Raw genomic sequence first — 17,216 nt, forward strand, 5'->3', positions numbered from 1 at the left:
CAAGGCCGAGTTCGATGAGCGCAAGCTCATCAGAGCGACTACAACAAAGTGACAATGAAGAGGAGCCAAAAGGTAATGTCGACGCGATGGGCCATCATCCAGGCATCGGTGAACTCCTTCCATGGATACCATCACGACTTAGTGACCAGAGCCGACAGCGGCGCCGACGTCTCCCAACTGATACGACTCTTTCTTCCATAATCTGTAGCATCTACATTGTGTTCGATGAAATGATTCTGCTTTCTTTGGTTAATTTGATAGGGCCATGGAGGTTTACCCGAGGAACTCGGATGGGCATAAGTCGTTCACGCTGATGCATTGCTATAGCAAGCTCAATGTGAACGAGAAATGGCGGTTGACGCGCCTGTCGCTGTCCAAGGGAAAGGACGCCATTGATCTGGACGCGCCGCTGGCAACGCCGGCAGGGCGTCCTACTGGCAACAAGGCAGCCAAGGCCACTGTGGGGACCCCGGACTAGCTGTCCGAAATACCCTGTTATGTATACAGTTCACGTTCCCATGATCAGTGTGCCGTGAACACATAACCGAACTGATATCAAATTACATCATCCTTTACAAAACGGAATAAGAAAATTACAATAAGGTCACATGACCCATCTTTACAAAATAGCCTCGAAGGGCCTAATCTAATCATCAGAGTAGCGGAATCACTTCAGCAGCGCGGAGTCCAAGTCATCTGCCTTAACCCTACAGGCAACTGACTGGGAAGACGTTCCTAGCTCGTATAGACGTCGTCAACTCCTTCTTCATCTGTCGAACTCCTTCAAGTCTGGCCAAGTAAATAGCCAGGGACAAAGCCGTGAGTACATTTGAATTGTACTCGCAAACCATCAAGAAGGTGATAACAATTCTAACTAAAGAAGACAAGAGAGGAAGAATAGTTTCTCTGGTGGATATAGCATGTGAAAGAGAATCAGTTTCTCTTGTGGATATAGCATGTGAAAGAGAATCGGTTTCTCTTGGGGATATAGCATCCCACATCACAGTTGAAGGGGACACTAAGAAAGTCCTATGACATCTCTATATCTTTGTTAAAGAAGAGGTAGCATACCGCCATCTCAATTGATGGGGATACTAGGGAAGTCCTATGACATCACTGTATCTTTGTTAAAGAAGAGTTCCTCTACATGAAACACTAGGAAGGGTCACCCACTTTTGTGTCATTTTCCTCGACCATCTCCACATGGTCGGCACAACATCTTTCCCGTACCCTTCCGGTACTTCCAACACACATTTCCTTTGGAAAACATTTTCAAAACCAAAACTCGACACAGCTCGGTAACGGCCATCCCAACCGTCCATGACCGCGGACGCGGCTATTCGAATAGTTTTGACTCTGCAGAGTTTGCACACTTTCACCACAACTATCCGGATACCTATCGTGTGGGCATCATCCCCGCATAACGACATATGCCACGACGGATACCGGACATAACCTTTCGCCCATTCGACTTAACACGAGGTCCTACCCTATGGAGTATGTACCTCCCGGCACCGTGGCAGCTCACCTCCTCTAGAGCGTGGCTCCACCGCCAAGCCAGGAGACCCATAGTGTCTTCCGGACGGGTCAGCCCCGAAGGCCTCCCGTTATACTATTGTCCCAACCATGACAACCCGGACTCGGGGGTAACCGTACCCTTGTATAGTTGTGCGGTGCCTCATGCTAAGAAGAACAAACGTCAAGTTAAGCCCCGTGCCCACGTTGGAGTAGCTATGGTTGCGCTGTTTAGTTGTTCCGGGCGAATACAAAGAACCATGTGTCGTTTTTCTCAAAAACCCAAGTCACACACACTTTCCTCTTTCCAACCATATTTGTCAAGATCCTTTCCTTTCATAAACCATACGCTTGGGTAAGATTTGCCTCACCCAAGGTTTTCATAAACATTTACAACAAGGTAAACCTTGAGGGGTTCCCAACCTAAAGTTTCATGAGTTGAACTAGTACAACACTATGGCCGAGATGAGGGTCATCACGCCATTGAGGGTATGAAAAAGAGGTATTGGAGTGGATCATACTTGCTTGAGCTAAGCATGTATAATGACAACACAAGAGGAAATATACTTTCAGATTTGTGGTGCTATCTAACCCAATCAATAGATAGGGATGAGAATTGACCAACACCAACACCATTAAGGGAATCAGGCATACTCATCACAATTTGAGAATACACCAAAATCATGGTATTGATACCTCTACACTAGAAGGGGGTGTAGTATGAATCTTGTCCCGAGGTGGAACATGTTCAAGCTAAAAATAGAAAACAAGTTGGATAGCAATGGCCATGATACCATACACCCAACCAATTACCAAGACCTTGACAAGATAAAACTACTAGAGGTACCATGCTTGCATCCAAGCATAGATGACAACAATATGGAGATCATCACACATAGAACCAAGATGCTATTGATAGCACAAGATGACATCCAAAGAGACATCATATCAGGCTTATTTGTCCCTGGACTTCTTCATCTTCATCAATATAAGAATACCAACAATATAAATAAAATCCTCGTTCGATTCCACTTCTTCTTCTTCTCCGGAATTGTTCGCGTCTATCGCCGGAAAATATAAGAGGAACACAATCAATCACATTGCACCAACAAAACAAACATACAACAACCATAATTTAACCATTCAATAAAGAGCTACCATACAAAGGACTTATAGATTCCACAGAACAACTCTAAGAGAACCCATTTTATTTACCTAGTAAAGGTATGAGAGTATCACAACTTAGCAATTGCCTCTCTCGGTTATTACCATGGTATGAACCAAACATCCCCTGGTAGATAATATCATAAAGAGGACAAGAGCATTAGCTTGACATCAAATACATTCACAAAACATTTTCAAACATTTTTGGAAAAGTAGAAAACAGTTTTCCTAACTTAGTTTGCTCACATAACACAACATCCAAAATAGGAAGCAAACCATATTCCACATCATTTGAAAACTTAAGAAAAACAATATGGCTAATGTTAAGTTGCACAGGTTTTGTTTTGCAAGCATAAAACAAAGGTTGCCCAGTTCTAATAAAAGAGAAGGTCAAAGGTTTTAAAATAAATCAAAAAGTTTTGGTCCAACAATGCATGTCACACATATACATTACTAACAGTAACAAATATGCATGAAAAGAGACTAATACTATTTTTCCTAGATGGCCAGTACTAATACAAGACTAACCCAATTGGAACCACCCAAAAATATTAAACCTACAATTTTAGGAATTTCTTTGAATCTGACTGTACAGAAAACAAGATCTGTAAGCCATAAGTCGTAGAAAAATCCTAAAAATATGAGACCACTGGCATTTGAAAGATATTTAAACAGAGATGCATACACAATTGGATTTGGGTTCAAATTATTTCTGAAACTCTCACAAATGGATTGACAAGATTACTGCATGTCTATACCATTTGCTTTACCTCTGGAGTTACAGAACAGATAAAGGTTTGAAACTTGTTTGGGATGATTAAGAAAACATTCAGTAGTCCTACAGAACTGGAATCACTCAATTAGGTTCAAATATGGATTTTTGGTGATTTAAAAGCTAACAGCCATGTCTGCAGAACACACAGAACAAGTTTAATTCACCACAAATCGTACATCAATCATAAAAATATGAGGTCAGCTGCATCTGAAAGGTATTGAAAAGCTGGTTCTCACCCCACTGGTTTCATCCAAAAATTTGTTCCCAAGCTCCTGGTTTAATTCGACAAAGTCAGATCTGACCAGATTTTGATCTGTGAACCATTTCTGTTTCAGGAGGTCAATCGAAGTGAAACCACCGCCAAAATGAAGGTACTGAAGAGGGATTGCACCTACAGTTGAGTTTGCTCAAAAAGGTTTTGTAAAACGGAACAAATCTAACAAACAGTGAATCTGCATGTTTACAGAACTTTATTTACCACGTATAATCCGTAACGAATTTGAGGATGAGACCAATGCCAAGTTGTAGATCTTTTCCGTATCTATCTGCAGAACTTTGAATCACTCGATTTGGATCTGCACACGAGTTTTGGCGGATTTTACAAGTTTGTACCAGAATCTGAAACAGCAAGATTACAGAAATTACTGCAAGGTTTTGGACGAACTTAGCTCAAGAACTTCAGATCTGAGGATAGCTCAAGCTTCTCCATGCTTGGACCAACATGCACCTGCATCAAGATCCAATCTTAGCAATGGAGGAAGAAGAAGAGGAGAGAAAACCATCTAGGGTTGGGGAGAAGAAGGAGAGGGAGGCTCTCATGGTGAGGAGGAGCTTGAGGGAGGAGGGGAGCTTCATCTTGGTGGATCTTCATGGCCATGGCCGGCCATGGAGCCTTGGGGCAGCAGCATTTCGTGGTGAAGAGGTAGGAGAAGGATAGGAGAGAGTGGAGGAAGGAGTGGGAAGTCAAAAATGAGAAGCAAAGGAGAGGAGTGTGGCCGGCCAAGCCCTTTTTATAGAGGGAGAGGGGTGGCTGCCTCCTCATTGATTGGGTTGGTTGGGAGGCTGTCCATTTATTGATTGGGGTAGTAGGGAGGCAAGGCTTGTTGAGGAAGAAAGTGAGGAGGAAGATGGCTGGCCGAAATTCTTGTCATGGCCGGCCCCTTTCTTGCCAAGTACAAGTGAGCAATGTGAGAGAGATAGAGATGGAAGGAGATTGTGATGGTAAAATGCACCATGATGGTATTTGTTGCATGATGGCTTTGTGCCAAGAAGATGATGGTGATGGTGATGTACAAGGTTTCATGTGTATGCCATCTTGGAGATGGCCTCCACAAGATTTTAGACTTGAACAACTCAACACAAGATGAAAAAGAGAGAGTGATGATTTGACCACATGCAATATTGCATGGGTGTGGCCGGCTCATCTCTTGAGCCAAGTCCTCATATGAAAGAGTGGTGAGGACAATAAGCATGGCAAGCTTGTAACAAGGTTGACAAAGAAATTCAATGTGAGAGGAAGGTGGTGGTGGTGATGGTGATATGCCATAGAGGAATGGGTTGTGGTAGATGAACACAAGGTGGTATTCAAATTTTACTTTGAAAGAAAAAGGTTCTTCCCCATTTTGAGAGTTGATCAAACATATGGGTAGGGTTTATATTGGACTTGTCTTTGAAATATTTTTGAAAGAGACAAAATGGTTTAATAAAATAGGTCTACTTGCATAATGATGCCAAATAGATTTTTCCCATGTTTTATAAAAAGGTACAAGCATGGCACATGCACCATAACACTTTATTTAAAGGAAAGGATAAAATCAAATGCTTTTATAAACATGTATTTTGGGTAGAAGGAAATGAGATGATAAAATACCATCCACAATTCCCTCTTGTTATTTTGAAGAAACCATTTGAAGAGTTTTAATAAAACTAGAAGTTGTTTTGTGGTTAAAACCAGGGAAGAAAAACAGTAGGGTTTTGAGGAAGAAAGCTCATTTAGGGAGGAATGTTCTCAAGGGTTGGTGGTGGCTACAAAATGTACCCATCATTCCCACTCTAGGTTTTGTGAAAATTTAACTTGAATAAATCAAGAGGTAAAAGTGAAGGAAGTGATCTTGGGGCTAAACATTGGATAGGGTATATGATCAAGTGGATATAAGAGTTGCAAGTGGAGGATGTGACATGAAAGACGTGGAAGTTGCAGAGGGTGTTGCATAGAGGAGATCCATGCATTGAGGTCACCAATAACAATTGAGGGTGCTTAGAGATCAACTGCCAAAAATTGGAACTTCTAAGACTACCAAAACAGATGGTTGACTTGGCTTCAAAAACAACCAAGATGATTGGGTATAAGAAAAAGGTGTAGCAAAGGGGTAGATGATCCCAAGTTTTGAATTAAGGATGATTTGAGCTAGATTATCACAAAGAGGAATATCAAGATGGTACACTCAAGTTGCCATCAGGAGGAGGGTTTGATGTAGTAAGAAGGAAAACAATTCTTCCTAAGCCACACATGTGTTTTATTTAGTGAGTTGCTTGTTTAACCACTAGAGGTGTTGTTCTTAAGGGTAGCTCAAAACAAAACTTCAACAAGCAAATCAAGACAATTCATCTTAATTAGTCTATAGAAAAAAAAATTTGTTCCCCCTAATTTTTGCACTTTGGAAAATTAAACATGCTTGCAAAAGTTGGGGTGTTACAGATCTTCCACCCTTAAAATAATCTCGTCCCGAGATTACTAAGCGTAGGACTAGAGGGGTTGTAGAGTTTAACTAAAGTTAGACTCCATTCTTCTGTAGATGTGCCGTTGCCGAGAAGGTCGTTGCTTCATCTTCTGGGAGACATGATGGATTCCTGCCGATGGCAAGCTTCATGAAGAGGTTGACTACTCCATGTAGGTGTTAGATCTGTAGCTTCTAAGCGATCCTAGCGGCGGTTCAAGATTCTGGGAGAGTTAGTGCACTCCAGCGGTGCTTTAGCAGGGTTGAAAACTTTTTGGAGTTAACTTTAAATTTTAGTGGAGGACGAAGTCTTCCACCCTTAAAATTGTTCATAGGGGGGTTTAAAAACTCTAAGCTTCGGCTACGGGTCTTGTCGGTGCTTTCGAAGAAGTAATCTTTCTCTCGTCTTGAGTTGAACATCTTCAGAGGGTGATGTGTAGTCCAAAGCTTCAAGATGCACTCACGGTGTTTACTAATCCATATAACGCGCGGTAAGTTAGTAAGTCAAAGAAGCGCTTGGTTGTTGTCCAAATGAAGCATCATCAAAGGTCATCGGAGACAATCTTCAGCTTGAGGGTCGGTGCTGACTTATACCAGTTAAGAACTGAGCGGGTAAACTACACCTAATCTTGAGTCTTGAGGTATCTTCAGGAGCTTCACTTGATGAGGACCAGATGAACCATGTGATGTAGCTTGGCTTTGACGCTATTTTCCTCTCAGCTTGTTAGATAGTGTGTTAGAGGGTAGTTTCAAAAAGTTATACTTGAAGTTAGCGCGATTATACTCCAAGGTTAGACAAAGTTAGTATGTCTTTTTGCAGAGGTGCAGTCACTCTTGAAGGTAGGGGCTTCTGTCTTCTCGGCTTAGTAGAGATGCTTCAGCTGATCTTGAAAGTAGTTGGCGTAGATAAGGGTCTGGGTCAGTTTCTCTGACGGTTGAGAATCGATGGTTAACAGGGTTAACTCATCCATTTAGCAAGCAGTTAGTATTTTATCGACGAGGTTGGTGAGGTGAAAACATATTAGGGAGGCTTTCTAAGCTAGGTTATCACACCAAGAATGTTTTTAGACCTAAATAGCAAGACAAACATACACACAACAAACAGATACAAACACTCAAGGCAGCACACTAGGGAAATACAAGCAATCATCAAACCAGACATGGTACTCTAAGTACCCAGAAATTCCTAATGCACGGGGGTAGCTCAATCAAAGAGATTGAGTTTGTCCTATCCATCCTATAGGTTTGGGGGCTGGTCACATATGTCGCCGTCTTCATATTGTCAGCATCAGCTTCAACTTGGATCATTGTAGTAGTTGGTGGTGAAGGGGCCGGGTGTTGAGCCGTTGATGTCGAAGTGGAGGCGGAAACTGTGTAGAACTTCTAGTCTCGACATCCCGGAAACATGAGGTCTTTGAAGAGGTAGCTATTGAGGCGCTCCCGAAGTCGGCAACTTCTGGTGGCTGGCCTAAAAATTACTAGTCAAGAAACTGAGGACTTGATCCCTGACGACTGCAAAAAGTGCATGTCCACGGAGGAACAGGGTCAGCTCCTTGACAGACTTTGGTGATAACCAAAGACATGATCTTATTATTCTTTTATCTGCACACTAAGTCGGCCTCCAATCTTCAACAGCTGCTGTTGGACATTTCAAGTGTCTTCCTGAGGGATTGATCCATCTTCGAGTGCGAGTCTCCGGTCTGAGTTGGGGACATCGGCTAATATGTAGGTTTGAATTGGATGAGACAATAGAGTAAGAATTTTCAAACCCTTTTTTTAAAACGGAGAGATAAGAATTTAGAAGCTTTGAATAAATAAGAGGAGTAGAAGCTATGCTTCCGACTAAAGAAAGAATTTGTTTCGTAAATAGTTTTTCCCAAGTACTTGTTTTCCTAACTAACGTCCATGCTAACTAAAGTCTCCTACAGTCAGGATAGCTCTGATACCAGCTCTGTGGGGACCCCGGACTAGCTGTCCGAAATACCCTGTTATGTATACAGTTCACGTTCCCATGATCAGTGTGCCGTGAACACATAACCGAACTGATATTAAATTACATCATCCTTTACAAAACGGAATAAGAAAATTACAATAAGGTCACATGACCCATCTTTACAAAATAGCCTCGAAGGGCCTAATCTAATCATCAGAGTAGCGGAATCACTTCAGCAGCGCGGAGTCCAAGTCATCTGCCTTAACCCTACAGGCAACTGACTGGGAAGACGTTCCTAGCTCGTATAGACGTCGTCAACTCCTTCTTCATCTGTCGAACTCCTTCAAGTCTGGCCAAGTAAATAGCCAGGGACAAAGCCGTGAGTACATTTGAATTGTACTCGCAAACCATCAAGAAGGTGATAACAATTCTAACTAAAGAAGACAAGAGAGGAAGAATAGTTTCTCTGGTGGATATAGCATGTGAAAGAGAATCAGTTTCTCTTGTGGATATAGCATGTGAAAGAGAATCGGTTTCTCTTGGGGATATAGCATCCCACATCACAGTTGAAGGGGACACTAAGAAAGTCCTATGACATCTCTATATCTTTGTTAAAGAAGAGGTAGCATACCGCCATCTCAATTGATGGGGATACTAGGGAAGTCCTATGACATCACTGTATCTTTGTTAAAGAAGAGTTCCTCTACATGAAACACTAGGAAGGGTCACCCACTTTTGTTTCATTTTCCTCGACCATCTCCACATGGTCGGCACAACATCTTTCCCGTACCCTTCCGGTACTTCCAACACACATTTCCTTTGGAAAACATTTTCAAAACCAAAACTCGACACAGCTCGGTAACGGCCATCCCAACCGTCCATGACCGCGGACGCGGCTATTCGAATAGTTTTGACTCTGCAGAGTTTGCACACTTTCACCACAACTATCCGGATACCTATCGTGTGGGCATCATCCCCGCATAACGACATATGCCACGACGGATACCCGGACATAACCTTTCGCCCATTCGACTTAACACGAGGTCCTACCCTATGGAGTATGTACCTCCCCGGCACCGTGGCAGCTCACCTCCTCTAGAGCGTGGCTCCACCGCCAAGCCAGGAGACCCATAGTGTCTTCCGGACGGGTCAGCCCCGAAGGCCTCCCGTTATACTATTGTCCCAACCATGACAACCCGGACTCGGGGGTAACCGTACCCTTGTATAGTTGTGCGGTGCCTCATGCTAAGAAGAACAAACGTCAAGTTAAGCCCCGTGCCCACGTTGGAGTAGCTATGGTTGCGCTGTTTAGTTGTTCCGGGCGAATACAAAGAACCATGTGTCGTTTTTCTCAAAAACCCAAGTCACACACACCTTCCTCTTTCCAACCATATTTGTCAAGATCCTTTCCTTTCATAAACCATACGCTTGGGTAAGATTTGCCTCACCCAAGGTTTTCATAAACATTTACAACAAGGTAAACCTTGAGGGGTTCCCAACCTAAAGTTTCATGAGTTGAACTAGTACAACACTATGGCCGAGATGAGGGTCATCACGCCATTGAGGGTATGAAAAAGAGGTATTGGAGTGGATCATACTTGCTTGAGCTAAGCATGTATAATGACAACACAAGAGGAAATATACTTTCAGATTTGTGGTGCTATCTAACCCAATCAATAGATAGGGATGAGAATTGACCAACACCAACACCATTAAGGGAATCAGGCATACTCATCACAATTTGAGAATACACCAAAATCATGGTATTGATACCTCTACACTAGAAGGGGGTGTAGTATGAATCTTGTCCCGAGGTGGAACATGTTCAAGCTAAAAATAGAAAACAAGTTGGATAGCAATGGCCATGATACCATACACCCAACCAATTACCAAGACCTTGACAAGATAAAACTACTAGAGGTACCATGCTTGCATCCAAGCATAGATGACAACAATATGGAGATCATCACACATAGAACCAAGATGCTATTGATAGCACAAGATGACATCCAAAGAGACATCATATCAGAGATCAAAAGATGGCTTGCCTTGGCTTATTTGTCCCTGGACTTCTTCATCTTCATCAATATAAGAATACCAACAATATAAATAAAATCCTCGTTCGATTCCACTTCTTCTTCTTCTCCGGAATTGTTCGCGTCTATCGCCGGAAAATATAAAAGGAACACAATCAATCACATTGCACCAACAAAACAAACATACAACAACCATAATTTAACCATTCAATAAAGAGCTACCATACAAAGGACTTATAGATTCCACAGAACAACTCTAAGAGAACCCATTTTATTTACCTAGTAAAGGTATGAGAGTATCACAACTTAGCAATTGCCTCTCTCGGTTATTACCATGGTATGAACCAAACATCCCCTGGTAGATAACATCATAAAGAGGACAAGAGCATTAGCTTGACATCAAATACATTCACAAAACATTTTCAAACATTTTTGGAAAAGTAGAAAACAGTTTTCCTAACTTAGTTTGCTCACATAACACAACATCCAAAATAGGAAGCAAACCATATTCTACATCATTTGAAAACTTAAGAAAAACAATATGGCTAATGTTAAGTTGCAGAGGTTTTGTTTTGCAAGCATAAAACAAAGGTTGCCCAGTTCTAATAAAAGAGAAGGTCAAAGGTTTTAAAATAAATCAAAAAGTTTTGGTCCAACAATGCATGTCACACATATACATTACTAACAGTAACAAATATGCATGAACAGAGACTAATACTATTTTTCCTAGATGGCCAGTACTAATACAAGACTAACCCAATTGGAATCACCCAAAAATATTAAACCTACAATTTTAGGAATTTCTTTGAATCTGACTGTACAGAAAACAAGATCTGTAAGCCATAAGTCGTAGAAAAATCCTAAAAATATGAGACCACTGGCATTTGAAAGATATTTAAACAGAGATGCATACACAATTGGATTTGGGTTCAAATTATTTCTGAAACTCTCACAAATGGATTGACAAGATTACTGCATGTCTATACCATTTGCTTTACCTCTGGAGTTACAGAACAGATAAAGGTTTGAAACTTATTTGGGATGATTAAGAAAACATTCAGTAGTCCTACAGAACTGGAATCACTCAATTAGGTTCAAATATGGATTTTTGGTGATTTAAAAGCTAACTGCCATGTCTGCAGATCACACAGAACAAGTTCAATTCACCACAAATCGTACATCAATCATAAAAATATGAGGTCAGCTGCATCTGAAAGGTATTGAAAAGCTGGTTCTCACCCCACTGGTTTCATCCAAAAATTCGTTCCCAAGCTCCTGGTTTAATTCGACAAAGTCAGATCTGACCAGATTTTGATCTGTGAACCATTTCTGTTTCAGGAGGTCAATCGAAGTGAAACCACCGCCAAAATGAAGGTACTGAAGAGGGCTTTCACCTACAGTTGAGTTTGCTCAAAAAGGTTTTGTAAAACGGAACAAATCTAACAAACAGTGAATCTGCATGTTTACAGAACTTTATTTACCACGTACAATCCGTAACGAATTTGAGGATGAGACCAACGCCAAGTTGTAGATCTTTTCCGTATCTATCTGCGGAACTTTGAATCACTCGATTTGGATCTGCACACGAGTTTTGGCGGATTTTACAAGTTCGTACCAGAATCTGAAACAGCAAGATTACAGAAATTACTGCAAGGTTTTGGACGAACTTAGCTCAAGAACTTCAGATCTGAGGATAGCTCAAGCTTCTCCATGCTTGGACCAACATGCACCTGCATCAAGATCCAATCTTAGCAATGGAGGAAGAAGAAGAGGAGAGAAAACCATCTAGGGTTGGGGAGAAGAAGGAGAGGGAGGCTCTCATGGTGAGGAGGAGCTTGAGGGAGGAGGGGAGCTTCATCTTGGTGGATCTTCATGGCCATGGCCGGCCATGGAGCCTTGGGGCAGCAGCATTTCGTGGTGAAGAGGTAGGAGAAGGATAGGAGAGAGTGGAGGAAGGAGTGGGAAGTCAAAAATGAGAAGCAAAGGAGAGGAGTGTGGCCGGCCAAGCCCTTTTTATAGAGGGAGAGGGGTGGCTGCCTCCTCATTGATTGGGTTGGTTGGGAGGCTGTCCATTTATTGATTGGGGTAGTAGGGAGGCAAGGCTTGTTGAGGAAGAAAGTGAGGAGGAAGATGGCTGGCCGAAATTCTTGTCATGGCCGGCCCCTTTCTTGCCAAGTACAAGTGAGCAATGTGAGAGAGATAGAGATGGAAGGAGATTGTGATGGTAAAATGCACCATGATGGTATTTGTTGCATGATGGCTTTGTGCCAAGAAGATGATGGTGATGGTGATGTACAAGGTTTCATGTGTATGCCATCTTGGAGATGGCCTCCACAAGATTTTAGACTTGAACAACTCAACACAAGATGAAAAAGAGAGAGTGATGATTTGACCACATGCAATATTGCATGGGTGTGGCCGGCTCATCTCTTGAGCCAAGTCCTCATATGAAAGAGTGGTGAGGACAATAAGCATGGCAAGCTTGTAACAAGGTTGACAAAGAAATTCAATGTGAGAGGAAGGTGGTGGTGGTGATGGTGATATGCCATAGAGGAATGGGTTGTGGTAGATGGACACAAGGTGGTATTCAAATTTTACTTTGAAAGAAAAAGGTTCTTCCCCATTTTGAGAGTTGATCAAACATATGGGTAGGGTTTATATTGGACTTGTCTTTGAAATATTTTTGAAAGAGACAAAATGGTTTAATAAAATAGGTCTACTTGCATAATGATGCCAAATAGATTTTTCCCATGTTTTATAAAAAGGTACAAGCATGGCACATGCACCATAACACTTTATTTAAAGGAAAGGATAAAATCAAATGCTTTTATAAACATGTATTTTGGGTAGAAGGAAATGAGATGATAAAATACCATCCACAATTCCCTCTTGTTATTTTGAAGAAACCATTTGAAGAGTTTTAATAAAACTAGAAGTTGTTTTGTGGTTAAAACCAGGGAAGAAAAACAGTAGGGTTTTGAGGAAGAAAGCTCATTTAGGGAGGAATGTTCTCAAGGGTTGGTGGTGGCTACAAAATGTACCCATCATTCCCACTCTAGGTTTTGTGAAAATTTAACTTGAATAAATCAAGAGATAAAAGTGAAGGAAGTGATCTTGGGGCTAAACATTGGATAGGGTATATGATCAAGTGGATATAAGAGTTGCAAGTGGAGGATGTGACATGAAAGACGTGGAAGTTGCAGAGGGTGTTGCATAGAGGAGATCCATGCATTGAGGTCACCAATAACAATTGAGGGTGCTTAGAGATCAACTGCCAAAAATTGGAACTTCTAAGACTACCAAAACAAATGGTTGACTTGGCTTCAAAAACAACCAAGATGATTGGGTATAAGAAAAAGGTGTAGCAAAGGGGTAGATGATCCCAAGTTTTGAATTAAGGATGATTTGAGCTAGATTATCACAAAGAGGAATATCAAGATGGTACACTCAAGTTGCCATCAGGAGGAGGGTTTGATGTAGTAAGAAGGAAAACAATTCTTCCTAAGCTACACATGTGTTTTATTTAGTGAGTTGCTTGTTTAACCACTAGAGGTGTTGTTCTTAAGGGTAGCTCAAAACAAAACTTCAACAAGCAAATCAAGACAATTCATCTTAATTAGTCTATAGAAAAAAAATTTTGTTCCCCCTAATTTTTGCACTTTGGAAAATTAAACATGCTTGCAAAAGTTGGGGTGTTACAGCCGCCTTGGCCGACGCCGCGTCGTGTGAGAAGACGCAAGCGTCAATCACGAAATGCCTCGCCGACGTCTCCTCGACCTTTCTCTCCCGCGATAAAAAGGCCGACGAAAGGTGGGCGGAGCTGCTCAAGAGGCAAGAAGAGAAGTTGGAGCTCAAGAAACGCAGGGACGACATGTCCCTGTTGAGAGCATCGACAGAGGGAATGTCTTCCCGGACGCGGGCGGCGCACAACTTCTTCAAAGGCCAGATCCTCGACGACATCGAAGCCAAAATGGCGGCAGCCCACGCTGCGGCCCAGGCAGCGGTAGCAACCGCGGAGCAAGAGCCGGCTGACGCGTCTTCTACTGCTACACCTGCGTCGGCCTCTGCGTCGGCGAGGAAGCAGACGGAGCATGCACATCACCGAGCAGATCGCGACGAGGTCATCGTGATCGACGGGCCTACGTCGACTCAAGATACGTCGTCGTCGCCCAACCCCTTCTTCTAATTACCATGCACCACCGGTCTGTAATATGATCGCGCGTCCAGTACTTTGATCGCCGCTACTCTGATCGCGACGATTCGGCGGGAACGATCTCTTTTGAATGCGCGACCCAACCCCTTCTTCTAATTACCATGCACCACCGGTCTGTAATATGATCGCGCGCCCAGTACTTTGATCGCCGCTACTCTGATCGCGACGATTCGACGGGAACGATCTCTTTTGAATGCAACAATTTGAATTTCTGATTGGGGGCGGCGTTTGGAGAACGCGGCTAGGGAGCGACGTCCCCCAAACGCGGCACGAACAAAACACGTCCACGAAACGCTCAATCCGGCGCGGTTTGGTGGACACGATTGGAGATGCTCTTAGGCATTTATTCTGTTGTGCATGCCTCAACCAAGATGCCAATCTCAGTTGGATTTACAAGGTAGTCTCAGCAAACATCACGGTATGCTTGTTTGATTATCATCAGTCTGCAATTATGCAAAAAGTTTTTCTGTTTCATGCTATTGTTATATCAGGTTGAAGATGGAGTCCCAGGCTGTTCCCCAAATGAATTCCAGGGTTGGAAGTCTCAGGGTTTTCAACCACAGATACAAGACCCAATGTAACAATTGGATGCATCATGCCAAGAGTGATGATCAGCGAAGGGAACAAGGTAGATATTACACATTACATCAGAAACTCGGTTCTAAACCGTAGAATCTACATTGAAACATACTGAAAATTAGCAGCTACCTACATACAAGACCAGCTGGATCACTAACTAACTAGGATCAGCATGTCAACAAGTACCAGGTTGATATTACACATGGGATTAGAATCTGAATCGTAGATCATAGCTGCTGAGGGTAGAATCAACATTGCAACATACTGAAAATTGGCAGCTACCTACGATTGTTCGAGCAGTACCAGTACCTAGCATCCCTATAGTAGTTCATATACGAGAGCAACTGGAACACTAACTTACTAACCATGAAGAGCTTATCTCCATCCAGCAGATAGCAGAGAAAAGCAGAGCAGAGCTGAGCTGAGCTCAATGGCCATGAGCTGCTGCAGTGGAAGGCCCTGACCCGGCGTGGCTCAGGGTCTTATCGACTTTGGCCATAAGGCACAGCATTTGTCCGGCGAGGTCGAGCGCGCCCTCCCTACCGAGCACCGAAGCACCGGTGAGCGACGAGATCATCTTCTCGAGGTTCTTCTTCACGTCTGTCAGCGGGATCTTCGGAGCAGGCGGAGGCGGACGGAGGTATTGCAGCCTTCGCGCGGTGACCCTGCCGAGCGTGTGGGCACAGCTGTAGGCGGCCTCCGCCGCGGCGCTGCTCTGGAACACGAGACGCGCATGGCGGGTGCCGATGTCGCTCTCGGATTCAATCAGGGAGCCGAAGCCGCGGAATGTGGAAATGAGATCCTCCTTGGAAGGCGGATCAATGTTGCCACACGGAACGAAGTCCAGGAGCACCGCTACCGGCTTACCGAGATGGTGCCCTTGCACAGAGCTTCTCCTAGCCTTTTTCTTGTTCGCCTTATTGGGCACCAAATTGGTGCCGTCGGCAATGCTGGTAGCGGGTTGAGCTTGAGCAGAGGAACCGGCGACTGCAGCGCCATCCAATGTGAATGTTACCTTATTCTTCTTCTTCCTCTTGCGCCCGGCTTCTTTCGGTGCTGGTGCTGCTGCATTTGCTGGTGCAGTGTGGTGAGCAGCAGGTGCGTGTCCCATGGCAATGGCATCGTCTTGTTTCTTGCCCGCGGACCCATCCGCCACGGCCATGGCGCCGCATGTGTTCGGCAGCCCGTGCCTGTGGACAGCAGGAGCAGCTGCGGAAACCTTGGAGTGATGATGATCTGTGGCGGTGGTATCCTCGCAGTTGGTGCCGAACACGGAGGCCCTGTGGAGGGCGAAGAAGCGGGTGAACACGCCGGCGTCCGGACCCGGGGAGACGAAGTCGCAGGGGGAGGAACCGGATCGGAGGAGCGCGGCGAGCAGGTCGTCCGTGGCGACGTTGGCCTTCTCGAGCCGGAGGAGCAGCGCCGCCGCATCCTCGTTTTCCCCCTTTCTTGGGGAAGCAGCAATGTCGTCTTCATGGTCCGCGGCGTCGTCGTCGTCGATGAGGATGGCGGTGTCATAGTCGCTGCTGAGGTACCTGCTCCGCTTGCGTGCGCGCTTCTCCGCCTTCTCTTCGGCCGCCGCGACGGCGAGAGTTTCGGCTCCGCCGGCGGCTGACAGCGCGGGTGGGGTCTCCATATGGATTCAGGACAAGGGTTGGGGGTGGAGATGGAGGGGAAGGGCAATGGCGGCGGCGATCTCTGTCGATCTGCTCCGGAGGGAGGCCTGGTTGGGGGTGCGTCCGGCGCAGAGGATGGTGGCTAGTAGGGGAGCAGGGCCGCGGAGAAGAAGGGGAGTGGAGTGAAGTGGAGAGCTGACATGACAGTGGCTTCCTCCGCGTGTACGCACTTGCTCGCTCCTACGTGGACCCTGCCTCTGTGCGTGCGGCCACGTGCAACTTTTTCTTTACTCGCTCACCTGGAATTGAGGGCACGTACAATGGGCAGCATATTGATTGGGTGCATATGACGTTAGGCTGGTGGCAATGCATAGCCTCACTCTCACCCGCTACGTCAGCTTTTTCCCTCACTCTCATCCCACTCTCACCCCACGGTGCCAATGCACAGGCTATAGTGCCAGCTTTACTTCTCTTTTCTCCACGTCAGCTTTTCTCTCTCCTCGACATCAGCATTTCATTTTCAGATTACAACAATATAAATAATGCAAGAAAATTATTTTATTGAACTAAAATTGTTACCGATTACATCATAAAAAAAATTACATAAAAACTTGAAAAAATTACATAATCTAGGAAGAATGAGCCCACACATGCTCCATCAAATCATG

General features: G+C 44.1%; 1 protein-coding gene and 2 long non-coding RNA genes across 6 annotated transcripts; all 3 read right to left on the minus strand.

The window, feature by feature from the left end:
- Positions 1 to 2,150: 2,150 nt before the first annotated feature.
- Positions 2,151 to 4,419, minus strand: LOC127295704 (uncharacterized). 3 transcript variants are annotated; one of them, XR_011756844.1, is made up of 5 exons: positions 4,119 to 4,419; positions 3,933 to 4,029; positions 3,691 to 3,845; positions 2,731 to 2,806; positions 2,151 to 2,576 (listed from the first exon to the last, which is right to left on the minus strand). It is a non-coding gene; the product is annotated as an uncharacterized lncRNA (long non-coding RNA). The 3 variants fall into 3 exon arrangements; XR_007848047.1 differs by having other exon boundaries at positions 3,933 to 4,419; XR_007848046.1 differs by lacking the exon at positions 2,731 to 2,806 and having other exon boundaries at positions 3,933 to 4,419.
- A 5,397-nt stretch (positions 4,420 to 9,816) lies between these two features.
- On the minus strand, positions 9,817 to 12,108 carry LOC127295705 (uncharacterized). Of its 2 annotated transcripts, XR_011756846.1 has the most exons (4): positions 11,808 to 12,108; positions 11,622 to 11,718; positions 11,380 to 11,534; positions 9,817 to 10,265 (listed from the first exon to the last, which is right to left on the minus strand). It is a non-coding gene; the product is annotated as an uncharacterized lncRNA (long non-coding RNA). The 2 variants fall into 2 exon arrangements; XR_011756845.1 differs by having other exon boundaries at positions 11,622 to 12,108.
- Positions 12,109 to 14,961: 2,853 nt separating this feature from the next.
- Positions 14,962 to 16,779, minus strand: LOC127295706 (uncharacterized). Its single transcript, XM_051325695.2, has one exon. The coding sequence runs from the start codon at positions 16,566 to 16,568 to the stop codon at positions 15,360 to 15,362; it is 1,209 nt and encodes a 402-aa protein (XP_051181655.1). The 5' UTR covers positions 16,569 to 16,779; the 3' UTR covers positions 14,962 to 15,359.
- Positions 16,780 to 17,216: the final 437 nt, after the last annotated feature.

The sequence above is a fragment of the Lolium perenne genome, chromosome 4, assembly GCF_019359855.2.
Source record: "Lolium perenne isolate Kyuss_39 chromosome 4, Kyuss_2.0, whole genome shotgun sequence".
NCBI classification, from domain to species: Eukaryota; Viridiplantae; Streptophyta; class Magnoliopsida; order Poales; family Poaceae; genus Lolium; species Lolium perenne.